The sequence below is a fragment of the Exophiala viscosa genome (assembly GCF_022695815.1).
Source record: "Exophiala viscosa unplaced genomic scaffold EDD37scaffold_3, whole genome shotgun sequence".
NCBI classification, from domain to species: domain Eukaryota; kingdom Fungi; phylum Ascomycota; class Eurotiomycetes; order Chaetothyriales; family Herpotrichiellaceae; genus Exophiala; species Exophiala viscosa.
The window spans coordinates 2,232,884-2,250,657 of record NW_026944355.1 but is presented as its reverse complement, the minus strand read 5'-3'; the positions used below and the strand labels follow the sequence as shown (position 1 = coordinate 2,250,657).

The 17,774-nt window shown below is 50.5% G+C and overlaps 6 protein-coding genes across 6 annotated transcripts; 3 read left to right on the top strand and 3 right to left on the bottom strand.

The window, feature by feature from the left end:
• Positions 1 to 973: 973 nt before the first annotated feature.
• Positions 974 to 2,280, top strand: EDD37DRAFT_347422 (short chain dehydrogenase). The gene has a single exon (XM_062811739.1). It carries the CDS (start codon positions 1,278 to 1,280, stop codon positions 2,058 to 2,060), a length of 783 nt encoding a protein of 260 aa, XP_062672332.1. The 5' UTR covers positions 974 to 1,277; the 3' UTR covers positions 2,061 to 2,280.
• Positions 2,281 to 2,417: 137 nt separating this feature from the next.
• EDD37DRAFT_608009 (cytochrome P450, family 5, subfamily A) lies at positions 2,418 to 4,255 on the top strand (the record flags this gene model as incomplete). The annotated part of the gene is made up of 2 exons (XM_062815022.1): positions 2,418 to 3,668; positions 3,722 to 4,255. The coding sequence occupies 2 exons, from the start codon at positions 2,418 to 2,420 to the stop codon at positions 4,253 to 4,255; spliced, it is 1,785 nt and encodes a 594-aa protein (XP_062672331.1).
• Positions 4,256 to 4,285: 30 nt separating this feature from the next.
• Positions 4,286 to 7,983, bottom strand: EDD37DRAFT_347409 (uncharacterized protein). The gene is made up of 3 exons (XM_062811738.1): positions 7,421 to 7,983; positions 4,570 to 7,345; positions 4,286 to 4,519 (listed from the first exon to the last, which is right to left on the bottom strand). The coding sequence occupies exons 1-3, from the start codon at positions 7,835 to 7,837 to the stop codon at positions 4,317 to 4,319; spliced, it is 3,396 nt and encodes a 1,131-aa protein (XP_062672330.1). The 5' UTR covers positions 7,838 to 7,983; the 3' UTR covers positions 4,286 to 4,316.
• Positions 7,984 to 9,470: 1,487 nt separating this feature from the next.
• On the bottom strand, positions 9,471 to 11,920 carry EDD37DRAFT_347245 (FAD binding domain-containing protein). The gene is made up of 6 exons (XM_062811735.1): positions 11,514 to 11,920; positions 11,378 to 11,458; positions 11,171 to 11,316; positions 10,394 to 11,114; positions 10,243 to 10,315; positions 9,471 to 10,179 (listed from the first exon to the last, which is right to left on the bottom strand). Exons 1-6 carry the CDS (start codon positions 11,650 to 11,652, stop codon positions 9,525 to 9,527), a joined length of 1,815 nt encoding a protein of 604 aa, XP_062672329.1. The 5' UTR covers positions 11,653 to 11,920; the 3' UTR covers positions 9,471 to 9,524.
• A 517-nt stretch (positions 11,921 to 12,437) lies between these two features.
• EDD37DRAFT_648868 (uncharacterized protein) lies at positions 12,438 to 14,301 on the bottom strand (the record flags this gene model as incomplete). The annotated part of the gene is made up of 5 exons (XM_062818072.1): positions 12,438 to 13,278; positions 13,331 to 13,416; positions 13,475 to 13,561; positions 13,656 to 14,015; positions 14,074 to 14,301. 5 exons carry the CDS (start codon positions 14,299 to 14,301, stop codon positions 12,438 to 12,440), a joined length of 1,602 nt encoding a protein of 533 aa, XP_062672328.1.
• Positions 14,302 to 14,587: 286 nt separating this feature from the next.
• Positions 14,588 to 17,774, top strand: EDD37DRAFT_347312 (uncharacterized protein). Its single transcript, XM_062811737.1, has 7 exons — positions 14,588 to 14,950; positions 15,046 to 15,828; positions 15,878 to 16,306; positions 16,355 to 16,423; positions 16,472 to 16,558; positions 16,613 to 16,683; positions 16,740 to 17,774. The coding sequence occupies exons 1-7, from the start codon at positions 14,900 to 14,902 to the stop codon at positions 17,605 to 17,607; spliced, it is 2,358 nt and encodes a 785-aa protein (XP_062672327.1). The 5' UTR covers positions 14,588 to 14,899; the 3' UTR covers positions 17,608 to 17,774.

Here is a 17,774-nt window from a genome sequence, read left to right as displayed (position 1 = left end):
GTACTTTGCATTTCGGTTTTGGTGGCCTGAGTTGGTCTCAGCCGGCAATTGTTATTCTTCCGATCTATCTGCAAGCCATGGCGAGCAAGTATGGAACGGTGTCCGAGCCCCTCTGTTGAAGTGGGCGATAAATTCCAAATAAGGTCCGCCTAAGGGTCTTCTGGCTTCGGGTGATCACCAGCGCCGAGCCAGGCCGAAAATAGGGAGTCTCAGGGACCTCTTAGGCTTTGAGGATACAAATTGCACCTAGAAATGGGTTTTGGGGTGCCGAAACAACCTTGAGTCAACGCTGCCGTTCCTGGACCCGAGTACTCGGAGCCAGAAGGGGTGTCTCGTGTTTTCTTGCTGGAGTGTTCCAACTACTCGGAATGCAGCTGCAGGAACATGACACTTAGCTTCTATGCTTGCTTGGCTGGTGTGTGGGTGTTCCATGGAACATGCACCTGTTTTTGTCGAAGACACCTACCATCGGACGTCCCGAGCAAACACGTTGTCTTGGATGCATGTGTTGAGGGGTTGGTGCGTTGGGCCAGAACCTGTGGTGGAACTTGATGGCCCTCCACCGGGTTACATGGTTTTATGCATGCTGCACGTCAACCCCTAGCGTATTGATGGGTCTTTTCCTCAGGATTTAGGACATGCAAGAGAAGACATCAGTCTACAATTCCGGTTGCAGGCTCGTTTGGATGACTAGAATCAGCTTGCGTGAGGGATCCGAAGTTGGTGGTCCGTGATTTGATGAGTTGATTGACAAGACATGTCCATCCGTTTGGGTCGAAACGTGAGAAGTGTTGTGAACAGGTAAATTTTGATTCTGGGGTGGATGATGGCAGGGTTTTGTGAAGAGGTGATATGAGGGGCTGCAATAGAGGCCTGATTGAGTGAACCGAGAATGTGGGTGAAAAGATGAGGTGCAGTAGGTCAACTCGCACAGTAATTGCTGTGGCTGCATTAATGATGTCGTGAGATACGAGGAAAAAGCACATTAATATTCGTCATTGTTGATGTACTGCTGTATACCGATATGGCTGTTCGAGTGACGGTTTGTTGAACCTCTCGCTTCTCCTACCGTTACGTGTTGCTGTCTTCTTCTCCAAGGTGTCAGCTGCATGAATCACGTTCTCGCTTTACGGAAAATGTTTGTGGCCACAGCAGCCTCATGGACAACCCCGCGATGAAGTCAATAAGACGCTGACCCCAAATCATCTACAAGTATCTCCGACGAGAAAAGCTGTCTCTCTCTGTCTCCGTAAACTCTTCCATTACAGCTTCTCAACATGGCGCGCATACTAATTACAGGATCTTCTGACGGACTAGGACTGCGTAGTGCTCGCGTCCTTGCAAAAAGAGGTCATTCAGTTGTCCTCCATGCGAGAAACGACCAGCGCGCTCAAGATGCTCGATCTGCTTGCCCCGAAGCCGAAACCTGCGTTGTCGCCGACCTCTCGGACATGTCCCAAGCGAAAAAGCTGGCAGAAGATGTGAACAAGCTTGGACCGTTCGACGCAGTCATTCACAATGCAGGTCTATACACAGGCGGATACCGCAAGACAAAAGATGGGTTCCCTGGCGTCGTCGCTGTCAATACACTTGCTCCTTACATCCTCACCTGCCTGATCCAACCTGCGCCGAAACGTCTAGTCTTCGTATCCTCGGGTCTGCACAATGGGGGAGACCCTTCACTGCAAGATATTACATGGGCACGACGAGGGGAGCGAGCTTTTAGTGACTCGCAAGTATATGGTGACACAAAGTTGCACAATATACTACTGGCCAATGCATTTGCAAGGAGGTGGCCCAATGTGCAGAGTAATTCTCTCGACCCAGGCTGGGTTGCCACGAAGATGGGCGGCAGTTCGGCGACGGGTGACATTGAAGCTGCGGTCAAAACCTATGTGATGCTGGCAGATGGGGAGGGACCTGCGCAGACCGCCTCGGGGAAATACTGGGTCAGCAGTAAAGAAAGGTCGCCAAAGAAGGAAGCAAATGATGTTGCTGTTCAAGACAATCTGATCAAGCAGCTGGAGGAAATTACAGGCGTCAAGTGTCCATCGGCATGATGATACTGTGATGGTCACCGTGCTGCTTTGACGATTGAGAGAACAAGCACGGCCCATCCTGGATCAGCACAGCGAGACTGATATAGGACTCATGTCGACTTTCATCACCATCAATTCAAGCAAGTCAGCAGTCCATTGTATGTCATCGATCTCGAGTCCAATGCGGGCAATGTCAGCTATCTGCGACATGATTGGTGGATTGAGCTGCATGGCCGGTCCGGTCACCTCAGGAACATTTCGCGACGGTGCGGTTTCAAGGCTTCCCATGCTCAATACATACATCTTTCTACCAAACACTCCTTTCTCGAACATGATTTTGTTCTCTATATTTCAGCCTTGACAGACAGCGCTGACGTCATGTTTCTTCTCGTTTTCCTGTCTTTAATTCTCGCATATTTCCTCTGGGCGCTCGTTCGACTCTTCAACAATTACCAGGAAGTCAAGAAGATTGGTCTCCCGATCATTATCCTCCCGGTCGATCCAGCCAGTCCCCTATGGATGTTTACTAAGGATTATCTGAGGCCCGTACTGACACAATTACCCTTTGGTCTTGGTACCTGGGCCGGTCGCGCAGAGGTTGGCTGGACCTACTCTGAAAGATACTCTGTCCATGCCAAACATGGAGATGCATTTATCCTTGTGTCGCCGGGCGAGAACGACATTACTCTGGCCGATCCGGCCGCCACCGAAGACGTGATGCGCCGACGCAACGACTTCATCAAGAATCCCGCAATGTACGGAATGCTAAATATATATGGCGAAAATGTCGACACAGTCAACGGGAAACTATGGGATCGTCACCGCAAAATCACTGTCCCGCCCTTCAACGAGCAAAATAGTGCTCTGGTCTGGCGCGAGTCGGCCGAACAAGCTGACCAAATGCTGGAGGTGTGGTCTGGAAAAGCATCTGTGACAAGCACTCAACCTGACATCCACGCTGTCGCGCTCAACGTCCTGTGCGGAGCTGGCTTTGGGCTGCACAGCAGTTTTGTGGATGCCACGGTAGATCGCGATGCACAGAGTCGTGACCCAACCAAACGACTTGCTGACCCGAAGCGACAAAGACTAGGGTACCGTGAAAGCCTGCAAATGTTGCTGGCCAATATTCTTCCACTTGTGATACTCGGTCTTACCAAGCGCTCAAGGTTCCCGGAGTGGCTGTACTTCGGTAGTCTGGCAAAGTTGTCAATCGCATACGATGAATTTAAGGGATACATGGGGGAGATGCTAGCCCGGGAAAAGATGGCTTTCGAACAAGGTGATCTGACGCGACACAACCTCATGAGCGCACTGGTTCGGGCATCTATGTCTGAGCAACCGCCACCAGGATCGTCGTCCAACGAGCACTCGATGAAAGGCCCGACTAAGTCCACCTTGACTTCAGGATTCACGGACGACGAGGTCTATGGCAATCTCTTCATTTTCAATCTAGCTGGCCACGATACGACCGCCGCAACACTACACTTTGCAATCACCCTCCTGGCCGCTGACCCTAGATGGCAGTCTTGGATTGCAGAAGAGATCGACGCAGTCCGCAACGCCGACGGAACGGGGACGTTTTACTACGAAGAGACATTCCCAAAATTGACGAGAGTTTTGGCCCTTATGGTAGGACCGCACACAGCCAAGCTAGAATGGTCTTTGCTAACATTGGTATCTAGTACGAAACACTGAGGCTCTATGGTCCCGTGGTCGTCATCCCCCGATACACAGGCGACACGCCGCAGCGTCTTGTGATCCAGGGCAAAGAACGCATCGTACCCGCCCGGACGACTGTCTCGCTCAATGTCGCTGCCTTGAACACACATCCTAGATACTGGGGGAATGATCCTCTTGTGTTCCGGCCCGATCGATGGACCGTGTCCGATAATAGCGGTACCAGCTCTAACGACAACAACGACAGTGACGTATCCTGGTTCCAGCCCGTCCCCGGATCCTTCATCCCATGGAGCCATGGCCCTCGTGTCTGTCCAGGGCGTAAATTCTCGCAAGTCGAGTTCACCAGGGTGATGTTCGGCCTTTTCAGTCACGGCACGCGCGTTGAGGTCGTTAGACAGGGCAGCGAGACTGAGATTGAGGCCCAGGCCAGGGTCATGCGCGTTGTCAATGAGGCGAAGCTGGAGGTCACACTGAAAATGGTGGGTGCTGATAGGGCCGCGTTGAAATGGGTGAAGAAGGACAGTCTTGAGTCTTGAGTCTGCTACCTCAAGCGCTAGACTGCCCAAAATTTCCCAGCAGGCGTTGCTTCCACATTCTTCAGTCCACGCGATCAGCCACTCTCGGAGTACTCTGACCTGCGAGTAGGGGGTTTCCACCGTGCCCGTAGACGAAGACAAAGTGATGGATGACATTGTAGAGTGCTAGAGTATCGGCGGAGGAGGTATGGAACCTCATTCCAGGCACGAGTGAGGGGTTCATAAGTTTGACGATATTTGCGAGAGTATATGATGAGCTGAGACCTGGATATCGTTAGTCAAAGCTATGTCTCGCCTTGGCCTAGTACACTTACCTGGTAGTGCCCGCATAAAGTCTCTACATACTAGCCAACAGTCGGAGCGTGGCGGGAGTATTTCGTTTGGGGATCGTCCAGCGGCCTTGACCGTAACTTCCATACATCTGATATCAAACGCAGACATCGACCATTCGGCCAAGAACGTATCGGGACCTAATCCATGATCAAGGAGAATTTGGACAATTTCTTTCGACGTCTTTGTAGGGCCCCTGAGTGGACCGTGCTGAGGACCACGAATCCTCCGGGCCGACTCAAAACTTTTGTGGTGGGTGTAGCCCATGGAGCGCATCATATCCTCAAACTCGGCGTTTGTCATACCTTCATCGCTGATAATGCAACTTACAATTATTTCGCCACTCCCATTCCGCACTGTAATCTCAGTTGGTAATAATGGTAATCCTGGCTCGTGGACTGCCACAGTCTCATAATCGATAATCCGGATTCTATAGGGTGCCGACTCTTTCAGGAAGCGATATTTTTCCGCCATAGGTGTCAAAATCAGCGGGCTTCTTGCGGTATATAGACGAAACGATTCATGGTTTGTAATCGACGAACCAAGACCATATCGGTTACGTGTCCCTAAACGCTTATCGCTGACTCCGAACGAAATTGGAGAGGGTCGTTCTGCGAGAACACGACGTATCCTTGACATCACAAAGACACAAAAATCGCAAGTGTCTGATACTGTAAAGAGCATTCTTGTCGGGACAAACAATAATCGAGTTGTGTCGATACCGAGCGGAACTGAGTCAGCACACACGAAGCGGCGTCTCCCATAATAAAATCCCGAACAGGTACTGCCGTTTTCATACTGAGTATTTGAGATATCAAGGGCATATACTGCCAGGACTTCGAGATTTTGTCGTTCACACTTTGCGCGCCGAGCAGCGGTGAAGAAAGCCAAACTGCCGTTTCGGAATCGATTACGATACTCTTGAGCGGTTGGAAGAGCATGACTCGCTGGTACAAGCTCTGTAGTCCTCAATGTCTGGCGCATACCTGCTAGTGTCGCATTGAATATTGCCTCGTCGTGTTGACGTAGGCGCTGTTCGGTGAGGTGCGCTTTACTAAACCAATGTTTGACCAGAACTTGGTTGCATGATTTGTGTCCGCATTGAAGTGAGGCGCCAACATGGCAAAACATTCTATGCCGCTCTAGGTTCCAGAAATTGCGATATGCACAATAGGATTCGCAGCCCTTCTCATGGCACCACCATTGGCAACCTAGATGGCGGGTCACAAAGTGGCGTGCCATTCGCGAACGTCGATCGGGAGCACCGAGGAACTGACAACCAGGCCAAGGACATAGTAGTTGATACCGCCCGTTGTACGGTTGAACGTCCGCCTCTCCAGCCATACGTGATCCGTCGAGATGGAATCCGGGAACACGTAATCCGGGGCCACAGTCACTCGAGTTAGTTTCTCGCCGAAGATGGGCCAAGACGACGTCCCTATGCTGACTTCCAATCTCCATGCAGAAATTGTGGTAGATTTCAATAATTTCGCGACCCTCCTCAAAGCACTTTGCGTCTAACACGATGTACAGTCGTGTTAATAGGCCAAAGTTTATCTTATATAAATCTGGCCCTAGCTTCGCTGGGGGTCTGTAAAGCTGATACCACTTCATTGTTGTATCATAGTATTGGTTGATGTCGAAATCTTCTCGTCGTGCATAGTCTCTCATCTTGCCAAACTTCAACCATAAATCCCACTCGTCTTTATTGACCCCTTCGAAGAATGCGTAATCTTCTTGATATCTCTCCTCTTCAGTACCTTCGCGAATTGGTAGTGGCAGGAGATTAAGTAGGCTAGATAACTGGGATACCGACACCTCGTGCTTTGGTACGCGACGCACAGCTCGGTGACTATATGCTGAGTTTATATGCTGCGTAGCAATGTGGTCATTTAGCTGTTGCTTGTTTCCGTAGGGTCCCGGTGCTGTACATTCACTTTCCCCACAGAACCACTGATTCGGTCCATGGGCTTCAAGATGAAGTTTAATAGCAAACGGATAGTCAAGATGGTACACGGCTCCGCATTGTGGTACCTGGCAATACCAACCACTATCCTTTCGAAGAGCGAACACCGTTTTCTCCGGATCGATATCCATATCTGCGCACGCGAGTGCTATGATGATCGTCTTCGAGTCTCCGATCATGACGTAAGTAGCAAGTATCGATTTCACCTTCGCCCGATGCTTAGGGTGAATACATTGGAAGAATAGTTTGCTTAACTCTTCCTGATGTTTCCGCTGGAGATCTTGTGCTTGCTGCTGATTGATCGCGGTTAGCGGCGTATGTGTCTGGTGATCTAAGGTCGGTGGGAGTATATGCTCAACCGTAGGTTCATTCTTTTCCTGGTTCTTCTTATTCTCGTAGCAATCTAGCCCCTGATTGAATGATATATCATGATCCGCGTATTCAGACGAATCATCTTCGTTAGAGTCGGTATCAGTATCGACACCAATCGAAGGGGGAACAAAGACATCTTCTGGTAGCTCTTCTTGTCTGCTTCGCTTGTTTCGCAATAGTTGCTTAGGGTTTAGATCAATAATCGTCTTATGTCCTGCAGAAAGACGATGGGTGAAAATACCCTTTTTAGTGTAAGGTATGATGGCGGTCTGACACTTGGGGCAATGATGTTGAGTAGGATTCGAGCTAGCCTCCTGGCCCGACTGAGCTCCCCAGCCTGACTGGGCCTCCTGGGTAGAGTCACTCTCCTGATCGGAGTCAGCGTCCTGATCCGACTGAAGCTCTCGGCCTGACTGAGCCTCCTGATGAGATTCATTCTCCTGGTTAGACTTGCTCTCCTGATCGGAGTCCGTCTTCTGGTCTAGGTGAGGCTCAACGTGTGAGAGAGCTTTCCCGCTTATAGCGGCTTTTGTCTCCGCTTTTCTTTTTCCATTGCCAGGTTTAAAGGTTTGGCGCCAAAACGCATATTTTGGTATACCGTAGGCGGAAGGGTTCCGTTTCCGGTACAGTTTTCGGTAGTACCGAGCTTTCGCATACTCGCTCTTTGGGACTTTCGTCTTGGACGGCTCATATTCAGGTGCCGAGCACAGATGATTCCGAATAACTAATTCCGAGGGATGCGTAAAGCCGCAGTATTCGCAACCGAACCCGATTTGCAGACCATGATCATTCTTGATATGTCTGCCCAGAGTCTGGAGCTCAGCTGCAAATGAGCATGGAGGTTCTCGAGACTCCGGCCAATAGCAAGGAACGGGTACAGGAACGTGATTCATTTCCTCCCTTGTTTTTATCATCTACAGTTGTCTCTTGACAATAAGGGAGGTGATAGCGGTTTCGGGTATGCGCTCACCATACTAATTAGGGGAATGACTTGGGAAGACATCTCTGTACTAGGGGAGATCGTGGGAAATATACGTAACCGCCAAGGTGCCAAGGCTTGAGTTCGTATGTACTTTGCCCCATACAAAGTGCTACTGTAGTTGTAGTACAGAAGATAAAGGTCTTGATAGATGGATTTACCTTTTTGAAGGCGCAAAGAATGCATGGTTTGATAAGAACCCCTGTTTTATTTCATCGTTATTGCCTGAATGTCACTACGCTCTCGAAGGGAAATAGCGTACTGCTGGGGCCTATTCAATAGGCTGAGAATGAGAGCAGCAAATCTATTCCGATCCTAGGCATAAATATAGACGATCAGGCTAACTAGATCCTAGACAATAAGTAACCGCTATAAGACACGAGAAAGAAGACATCATTAAGGTATAGAGTGTAGTGGTATGTCTTTTTAAGAGTAACACTTTAGTAAGGATAAGGAAATATTCTGGAAGAGTAGAATCTCTTATTAGATAGTTAAGTAAGATTATTAATAAAAGTTGTTGAGTCGAGGTTTTGAGTTAAGTGCTCTTATTAACTTCTCGCTACCTCTTTAATAATCAACTGCACCTTTCTTCCGAACGCTCAAAAAAATTCGCAATATTTCCCCTCGACCTAAATTCAGGTCAGTATTTTCTATAATCTCGCAAGATTACTACCCACCGGAATCGAGCCCTGAGATTGGGTCAATACTTATATTTCGTAGATAGCAATATAACGTACGGTGACCTTTCCTGGAAGATGTTAACATACAGTTCGGGCAACCAGGAAGAATTGGAGCATACGGTTATCAATAAATTGATTAAATAATCCTTTACACTTCGAAATGTCAGATATTGCACACTGATCGAATACAAGATGCAGAACTTACGCCGAACTAGTCTTTATTAGTATAATTTCGATCGCAGTAATCCTGGGACTTACCGTGATATCCACTGAAATAGTTAGAACCTAATCACAAGGATGAAAGGAAGTGAAAACTGACACTACACCACAAGGGGGAAGCATTTTTGACACAATTTTGCCGACTTTTGAATATGATCAACGTCTTTAAACAGGTGAACATTGCCAAGCACGCCCAGACGGAAAGATGAATCCACCACTAATTGACAAGAGAATGGGGGAAAGTGGAGAAATCCCTGTTAGAAACGTGCCCTTCTTGCAGATCACCCGAGCCTCTTGGATGTTGAGACCTGTTTCTATGCCTTCCTGGTCGATTGCGAGAAGGAGTAAGCTTTGGCAACGTATGAACTCCGAATCAGCGTCTATTGTACTTTAAAGAGAAGCCACGATAATGCGGCGCGTTCACCAGCGACTCGAGGGAAGAGTATTCCAGCACGTGAAGGAAAAGTTGTCAAGCCTTAAGGAAAGTATCTTGTTGAGCCGAATGGCATTACATGCTTCCAGTGACTATTATAATCTCAATAGCACTTCGATGATGGTATGGCTCCCTTCTATGTCTTACTTCAAGACCCGGTGCCACAATAACGACAACTACTAATGTACCACGATCAGGTCATAGAGTGGCGACATGTCGCGCGTTCCAGCCTCTCGCTCAAGTGGTGGACCGTACACACGATGCAACTCTCTCTCTCTGACTCAGTTGGTTCAACTCCGTAATAGCACTGATCTCATGACGTTCAACAACTTTTCCGGACTATCACTTTCCCAGTTCTGACTTCTCCACGCGATGAAGAAGTCAGGCCGAACCAGCACACAGCCCGACTCAGTCACGTCTCTGATCTTAGCCCAGTCAAGGTATCGATCCTCGTACTCCTGTCGGAAGCCGATCGAGTACACTTCCAACGGCACGCCAAGGTCTTTGCCAACCTTTTCCGCGGCGCCGCGCCAGCCCTCTCCGCCAATGCCCGTGAACAAACTGAAGTGGCCCTTGCCGGCCAGATCGTACGTTGAGGTTGCCTTCGACGGCACCGTTCTGCTGAGCCAGACATGTGGGACGCGCGCGCCAGGGTATGTCGTCGGGTGGTAGTGCTCGAGCGGGTCCTTGGCGAAGGCCGGCTGCGGGCCCTGGTCGGCCTTGTGCACTGCCGTCGACGTGTATCGCTGATTCATTTCGATGCCGAGACCGTGCTCTTCACGGTTGATCAGGCGCAAGGCGTCTTGTAAGTCGGCGCGGCGTTCTCGACCTCGCTCCGAGTCTTCTTTCAGGACATTGAATGCTTCGACGCGCGCCGCGACCGTCGGCTCCAGGTTGCCTAGGACTTCCCAGATCTTTTTGTGGTTGCGCAGAGATGCGTTGGCTCTGAACCACCGTGTCAGTTCTGCGGATCGCCTGGATCTGCGTGGTAAAGACATTTGTACTTACTGCGTGACGACGTCGAGACCGACGGGCTGCCGCTCGACGCTATAGCTGTCTAGCAGTTCCTTGCCAGCAATTCCTGCGCGCAAGACGTTCAGCCTTCGTTCGCTAAAGCTTGTCTAGACAAGTATGTGTGGGTGCGCCCCGGGTTGCTCACCTTTGTCAACATAAGCAACCTTCCACGCGAGGTTGTGGGCGTCTTGTATGCATGTATTACTCCCTAAACCATGGTTTGGAGGATGTCGATGCACGGCGTCGCCCAAGCAATACACATTTCCTTTCGAGTACGCCTCGGCCGCCGTCTCATTGATCATCCAAGTCGAAATGCCCTTGATCTTGACCTCGACCGTGTCATCACCAATGAATTCGTGGACGCGCTTAATGTACTCTGACGGGTCTCGGTCCTTACGTTCGGTGCCAAATGTCGGGAAAATGATACATAACCACTCGTGCCAGGGCTTCACCATTCGAATGCACCCGATCCAGGCGTAGTCTGGGTGCTCCTTGTCTGGAGTCAATAGCCAGTGTAGATTTCCCATTCGGTTCTCCATGAGATGCGACATGTCGGCCTCCATCAGGATGTTGATGGCGTACCCTTGGTCCGGGCGCTTGATCATCGGAATCCCGAGCTGCTTGATGATCGGGCTGCGCGCGCCATCTGCGCCGAACAGATACTTTGACCGAACTCGGAAGTCTTGGCCCATCACCTTATCATGGAGGGTGGTCGTGACGCCTTTGTCGTCCTGCGTAAACGAGACAAATTTGGTGTTCCATCTGCAGCTGAAGCCGTTGAGCGTTGCGTACCTTGTAAGTATTGGTTCCAGAAGCGTCTGAGGCAAGTCCAGCGGATCTGACGGGCTGGCGAGCTCATAGTCACCCTGCAAGGCACGCTTAGGACGATTGTTGACCGCTTGACAACATGCTGGAAACCCACCTTTCGCTTCGGATCATTGCCCCACGAGTATATGCGCGCATACTCTTCGCCAGCCATGCTATTAGACCAGCGGGTGTGTACCATCGAGTCTCCAGATGTCCCTATCGTGTAACATTCTTTGTCAACTCCGATGTCTCGGAGACAGTCTAGCCAGCATTCAGCGGATTGTCACGAGTCAGAAATAAACGCAATGAATGCAATGCTCACCTATCGCTGCCATGTTGGTGATGTGTGCTCTCGGTGTGCCGGCATTGCCGGGATCTTGACTCACAATCAAACCGGTCAACCCTAGCACATGGTATTTAGTCTACATCCCCAAAAGACATATGACCGTTGCACTCACCATTCTGTGCGAGAAAGCATGCTAGTGAAGAACCGGCTGGACCGGTACCAACAATTAGGTAATCCGTATAGACAACAGCGGCAGAGTCTGGATGCCCTCCATTGGCACCATTAGTATTGACATCGTCGGTTTGAGCCATGTTGTTCTTGAATGGTCGACGTGAATGAATGGAAGTTGATGTAGGAATGGTTCAGGGCCAATAGCAGGCTCTCGTTGGAGAGGTATATATTCTTCCTCGAAACATGACTCTTGTAAATGGTGGGATTCCCTCAGGTGCACAAGGCAGCCAAGTTCGAGCTGCGTGATCTACCCCATGGGTTATGGCTCCTGGCGTAGGCTTTTGTGTGCGAAAAAGCCACCAGTGGGTGGCTGTCGTCCGCAGCTAACAGTTTCATTCTTGCCGAGGCAAACCTTGATTTCGAACTCTAAGAATGAATCCCCATAGATCAGCCAAATCCAAGCTCACGGGTCCGGCGCAGTCATCTGGGGAGCATTCCGAAGTACCATTCCGGTCCCGCAGGTTCCCCCTCAGAATCCCTGCTTCTCTGAATCAGACTAGCACATGGGTGCTCCACTAGTCGCGCGACAGGCGAATACCCAAAAGCGCACAACAATATGTAAGTGCTTCGGATGAAATGGGGTAAGCCACATCTGATCCGGGGCTCACCGGAACCCCATGGCAAACCCACAAAATCAGAGTCCGGAATTGTTGCTGCTTTTGCAGAGGCTGACTCAGTCTCAGAATACGCGGTTGACCATAGGGCGGGTGTTCTGCATCAACGGCTTGCTCACGAAGAAGCCTCGGGCAGTGCACTACATTGTGATGCTGGTGACTCATGCCAAGTTTTCAATGAGTAAAGCTGGGAGATCGCATAAGAGTCGGCTGGGCCTCATATCAAGTCGAGCGTAAAGCTTCAATATGATTCACCTCTTCATGAGCCTGTCAAGGGTGTCTGCCATCACCTTGCAACATGGCCAGGGCATCTTTGCGATTTCGTCCTTGTACATCCCGAGTACTTTTAAGCTGCCGTACTTCAAATCAGTGAATGATTGTGAATATAGCTTCTGCCAAACCACCAATGCCGAGTAGAACAAGATGACAGGGATCCAGACGACCATCCTTCGCTGCAGATCTTGTGAGTTTCCGTCACAGTGATCGAGGACAAGCCACGCAAGGTCCATTGCTTTGTCCGGGATATCGATTTGTTCAGGGCGTTCTGCGGAACTGCATTGCCTGCCACTGCAAGCCGGCACGGTTCCGTAACCTGCCAAACGAGGAAGACTTCCGATATCAGGGCAAATCAGCTGGAGTCTAACAAAGTAGTAGAGAGCGAGAATATCACTGCCAACGTAACGATGAAAATGCTGTTCCCAACGAGAAAGCGCAGCCAGAAAGTCAGCGCTCAAGCGAGAGTATTCTGATTGCAAGGACAATGGAGCGAAAGGGTTTCGCAGTGGCGTGCGATCGGTCGAAGACCTAGGGTTGACGTCTACTTGGCTTGTAGAGGAGCCTGGTATTGAGAGATGGCACCGCTGTGCATAAATGATATCGCTCAGGAGCATGGTCAGTAGTAGGAGACCGTCTTCTCGCGTTCGAACATCTTGCGGTAAAGCATAGCCGTGCGTAAGAGAGTTGTACAGGGTGCGGAACTGATGGTTGGATGAGGGCATTTTCATGAACAATTCGGTCCTTGAAAAGTGCGGCACTAAGCCATAGTGTACGGCGTGAACAGTATCAAGCAGTAGTAGGTAGCTGACGAGAGAGCTGTACCCAGTCAGCAATCTGAGATGTCTGATGTGTATATTCTGGCTTGTACCTTTTAATGCCGAAGTCCTTTTCCGGTAGTTCAGGAGAGGCACATAGCGGGGAATAGCCATCTGTGAGGTGCAATCTCCTTAACATCTGCAGCGAGGTCAGCACCAAGGATGTGTCACAGACCAAGGGAGCAAGGATGTCTCACGGTGACCACATTGCAAAGGATCCCAGTTGTTATCCTCCAATGCACCCGATCAATGGACAAGACGCCATAGGTGATGAGTAGTGAGGCCTACAGTAGGTGGAACATCAGTCAGTCGAGGTTGATGAATACGGCAGGTCCGAGTGGCTCAGACGGGCGCGGGACCGTAAGAGGCGAGACTTACCGCGATTACTGCCTCTAGCATTCGAGCTTCGCGATTGTCGACTTCTATGATTACTGTCCACAGCCTTGCGGCAGTAACGAACAAGCCCGCCGAAAGATCGGTTTGATCGGTCCCATCTGCGATGGCATAGCCGCTCGTACTCGTTGCGGGAACTGATATCGACCCCAGGCATGCACGCGCAATACGAAGATATGGAGGGAGCGGGTTCGAAGACGTTCCGGGAATATCGACAGCGTCGATGAAAATCTGGTTGAACGAGGCGAAGTAGGCCGCGTGCAGTCGTGCGATCTCATCTTCCGGCAATACTGTTGGGATGTCGGACAGCATGACCACGGGATATGTGTACGCTCTGGCTGGGTTCTGTCCGGCCATCGTTCAGGGGAAATACTCGTGGCCAAGGGGTCATATCAGGACTTACTGTCTCCAAGTGCTCGGAACTGTTCATCATTGAGTCGGTGTCGGGGGAAGCGCCTTCTCCTGCACCCTCAGCGTGTAGTAGTGCAGCTCGGAAACGGTCCAGGAAGGTGATGGCTGGACTTTCGTTCGCATCGTGCACATCCCATCGAGTTGGATGACGTTCGCCTGGCCACTGCCGCGAGCCAGAAAACCTCACGTCTGAGTCTACTTCGGCGACACCTGTGGCCATGACGAGGTAAGTCTCGCGTACTGACCGTTAGTGAGAGCGTTGACAATAGTGAATAGGAATGAGAAGTGAGGCGAATGACATCCATCAACCCTCATATCTGTGATGGCTTGCTGCTCTTTCCTGCCATGCCAAGACACTTTTAATCTAGCTCTGAACTGCCTAGGTCGCAAAGCTCCTCTCAAGCCGCTTTAAGCAGGCTTGGTGCTCAGGTGTTGGGTGTCTCGGTGTGTAGCCTCGGTTACAGCCAATACGATTGACGATTCGTGCACCAAAGACACCCACTGATAGCATTAGCTTCAGATGGTACCGAATTGTGGAAGCTTGCGTTCTGCCCATTGGCAATTCGTCCTCGCCGTGTCTCATCTGTTGCTCCAATGAAATCTGAATGCTGTCTGGGCTTTCGGCAGCCGTGCCGACACACGGTCCTAAAAATCCTACGCGTTCGGCCTAGTCTGACCGGCCTGAACCATGGCCACACTGAATGTAAAAGCCTCCAACAGGACCCCAGGATCTTACGGGTTCCCCAGCTTCCTCAACTCCTCCGCGATCTGCACTTGGGAAAGACTCCAACTAGCCCAAAGCTGGTGAACCTCACCTGATGGCTATTATCAGCATCACCTCCCCAGGCACTTCCCGGCAGGATAAGAAGGTGCGTTGGAATGTGCAGAGCGCCAACGACGCAACGCATTCCGCAAACAAGCTCGTTCCGATGCCCTCCCATACCATATGCTGACTCTATGGCAGTGTGATATATGCTCCCGGTGCTTTGCCAGATCGGAACATCTTGCAAGGCATCGCCGTACTCGTACGTATCTCGATGTCAATTCTGTCGACACAATATTGACATGGCTACTTGTCCCAGACACGAAGGAGAAGCCATTTACCTGCCCATATTGCCGGAGGTCTTTTCAACGCTCTGACGTGAAAGCCGTCCACGTTAAAAAATGCCATGCGGCGCCCTCGGACCGTGGCGATGGAGATGAGGCCAAGGAAGGCTCTGCACGTAGACGTGTTCGAAGAGCATGTTATTACTGTCGCAAGAGGAAAATGAGATGCGACGGCTGTGAACCATGCGGCCCATGTCAATCAATCGCAGCCGACTGCCACTACAAGCCGACGGCGGCGGCCTCCTCCAGTGCGCCCAGTCAACCATCGCACGCGGATGACGCAACTGGTGCGTACCAGGACCAGATCGTGGATGATTACGACATGAATATCGGCGATGACGAAGGCTCAGTCTCACTTGCCTTCACAGTGCCGCAAAGCAATCTGGGCAACGGTGCCATTTTGGCTGGTGGCTCTCTGAATGCTGGCGTGGGACTTGATCCATCTCTCGAGGCTGGCATGGAGTCGATACAAAGCACTCATGCAGGTGCGATTCCTCTGCCATTTTCAGGACAGCCAGCTTTCCCTACCTACGACAGCATGAATAGTGAGGTCCAGGATATGTCCATCTCTCATGGAAACCTACTCTACCCCTTCCCAGATCCAAGTGGCGTGAATGAATCCTGGCAAATGCCCTCAGTGGTCGGTCCTGTAACTTTTGTATGTCAACTACGTGTGCTAACATGTTTAGAATTCACACTTCTGGTTCGATGGGTCTGATTTTACTTGGAGTGACGGTCTCTTCAACTCGAACTCACCCATCTTGGACCACGTCTTGCCCTCTTCTATGCAAAGCCTTACTGCTGCGATGCAAGAGTACTTTGACCGCAAATCCAGGGCCCCGTCGCCCTCGCTCAACAAAGCCAGTAAGATGTGGTACTCGGCTCCCCCGAATCTGGACGATCACAATAGAGATATCATTAGGGTATTTCTGAAGCTCTTCCGGCGGCACATACCCGAAACCTTCTCCCTGTTCAAAGACTCTGCAGTGACTCGCAAGGGTCGAGCTGAATACACTCTTGCAATGGCGGCCATTGGTGGGCTGTTCTGCACCGTACCTGGTAGTGCCGAAGTTGCCAAGTCAATGTACAACGATGCCCGAAGGTTGTTGCTGGCATCTGTAAGTCACGGCTTCACCAAAATCGCAGTTCACCTAACGCATCTTTAGTTCAATACGATGAACGTTCTAGACGATCTTTCTGCTAGTGTTGAAGACAGACTTACCACAGTTAGAACGGTAAGTTCTAGACATGATAACGCAGGCTATCTACTAATGCGGAGAAAGTTCATACTCCTCGAACTGTACGGGCTTTGTAGCGGTGATAAAAGAAGCTATGAGTTCGTGGAAGCCTTCCACGGGAACCTGATCTACGTATGACCTCAAGCGTGGCATATTCGACTACGAATGGCTGACTCAATCCTCCAGTCAGTACAGCAGTATAGCCAAGCCTTCAAGGTATCTGACATGAACGGCCGAAAGGAAGACGAGAGCGCTCGGTAAGAACAGTGCTCGCCTTTTGCAATGAGATTAAGCTCTACTAACCCCTTACAAGACTCCTCGAAGCGCTATATATACTCGAGTGCTACCGGGTCATAATCATGCAGTGTCCACCAACCTTATCATGGCATCACCCAGACTCTTTTGCTGCTTCGCCTCTTCCTGGGACTCAAATACACCGGCTCCAATCCCTGATAGTAGATCTCACTCGTGGTGCTCCCAAAATCAAACCTGACACATGCAACGAATTCAGCCTGACAAGTTTGGCATACTTGAGTACTTTTCTCTGGCCTGCAATTTATCCCCGACAGAACAGCTACGGTATTGAGAACGTCGTTATCGAAAGTCTTCTTCTCGGCAAGAGTGATTTTGTGGAATTGGCTTGCGATACATGGCTACGTTCGCTTGGTCAGAGGCCTGAGCCTTCCCACCTCGTTGTCTATCACATGATGAACATCATGCTGCATACGAACCTCACTGTTCTACAAAGCTTCGCCCATTCACCGCCTGGGTCCGCAGCACGCGACCCTAAGAGAAGCTTAGTTGCACGAGAGGTTCATGGATGGGCACAGAGCAGGCATTACAAGACTGCAAGATGGCATGCTGAGAACATGCTGTCCTCGATTGAGGGAGCATTCGTGACTTCATTGAACAGATCTGAGGCCGCCGCTCCGCACCAGATATCTTCACGGTCATCATTCTCAACTACAGAACCACGACGGCTGCCGTTCGAAGCGCCTCATGTTCCATATGCAATGTATTATGCGACACTAGTCCTTTGGAGCGGTGCAACTCTTGAAGAGTGTGCTGGTACATCTTCCGTGTCTGCTCAGGCTCTGATTGCACGTGGTGAGCGGATTTTGTCCCTACACAAAGTGCATATCGCGCAGCTCCTGGCTCGCGTGTTGAATGAAGTGAAATAGAGCTCGATGACAAGTATGAGGTCTTCTGAATACCATGATTCTGGTAGTAGCGATTGCAAAGAGTCGGCTGAGTCTTCCAGGTCATGTGCTGAGCGTCTGACCTCTCGACTTTCCATCAACAACCTAATGCAAAGAATAAGCATCCACCCTGCTCGCGCAGTTCCTGA

Coding starts and splice junctions, on each gene's coding strand:
- EDD37DRAFT_347409 (XM_062811738.1), bottom strand. CDS start 7,837: ATGATAAAAACAAGGGAGGAAATGAATCACGTTCCTGTACCCGTTCCT. Junction 7,346..7,420: donor GCGGGAAAGCTCTCTCACAC/GTTGAGCCTCAC, acceptor GAATCTCATCAG/GAGGCTCAGTCAGGCCGAGA. Junction 4,520..4,569: donor CTTTATGCGGGCACTACCAG/GTAAGTGTACTA, acceptor AACGATATCCAG/GTCTCAGCTCATCATATACT.
- EDD37DRAFT_347312 (XM_062811737.1), top strand. CDS start 14,900: ATGGCTATTATCAGCATCACCTCCCCAGGCACTTCCCGGCAGGATAAG. Junction 14,951..15,045: donor CTTCCCGGCAGGATAAGAAG/GTGCGTTGGAAT, acceptor ACTCTATGGCAG/TGTGATATATGCTCCCGGTG. Junction 16,559..16,612: donor TCCACGGGAACCTGATCTAC/GTATGACCTCAA, acceptor TCAATCCTCCAG/TCAGTACAGCAGTATAGCCA.
- EDD37DRAFT_347245 (XM_062811735.1), bottom strand. CDS start 11,652: ATGGCTCAAACCGACGATGTCAATACTAATGGTGCCAATGGAGGGCAT. Junction 11,459..11,513: donor ATGCTTTCTCGCACAGAATG/GTGAGTGCAACG, acceptor ACCATGTGCTAG/GGTTGACCGGTTTGATTGTG. Junction 11,317..11,377: donor CACCAACATGGCAGCGATAG/GTGAGCATTGCA, acceptor AATGCTGGCTAG/ACTGTCTCCGAGACATCGGA.
- EDD37DRAFT_347422 (XM_062811739.1), top strand. CDS start 1,278: ATGGCGCGCATACTAATTACAGGATCTTCTGACGGACTAGGACTGCGT.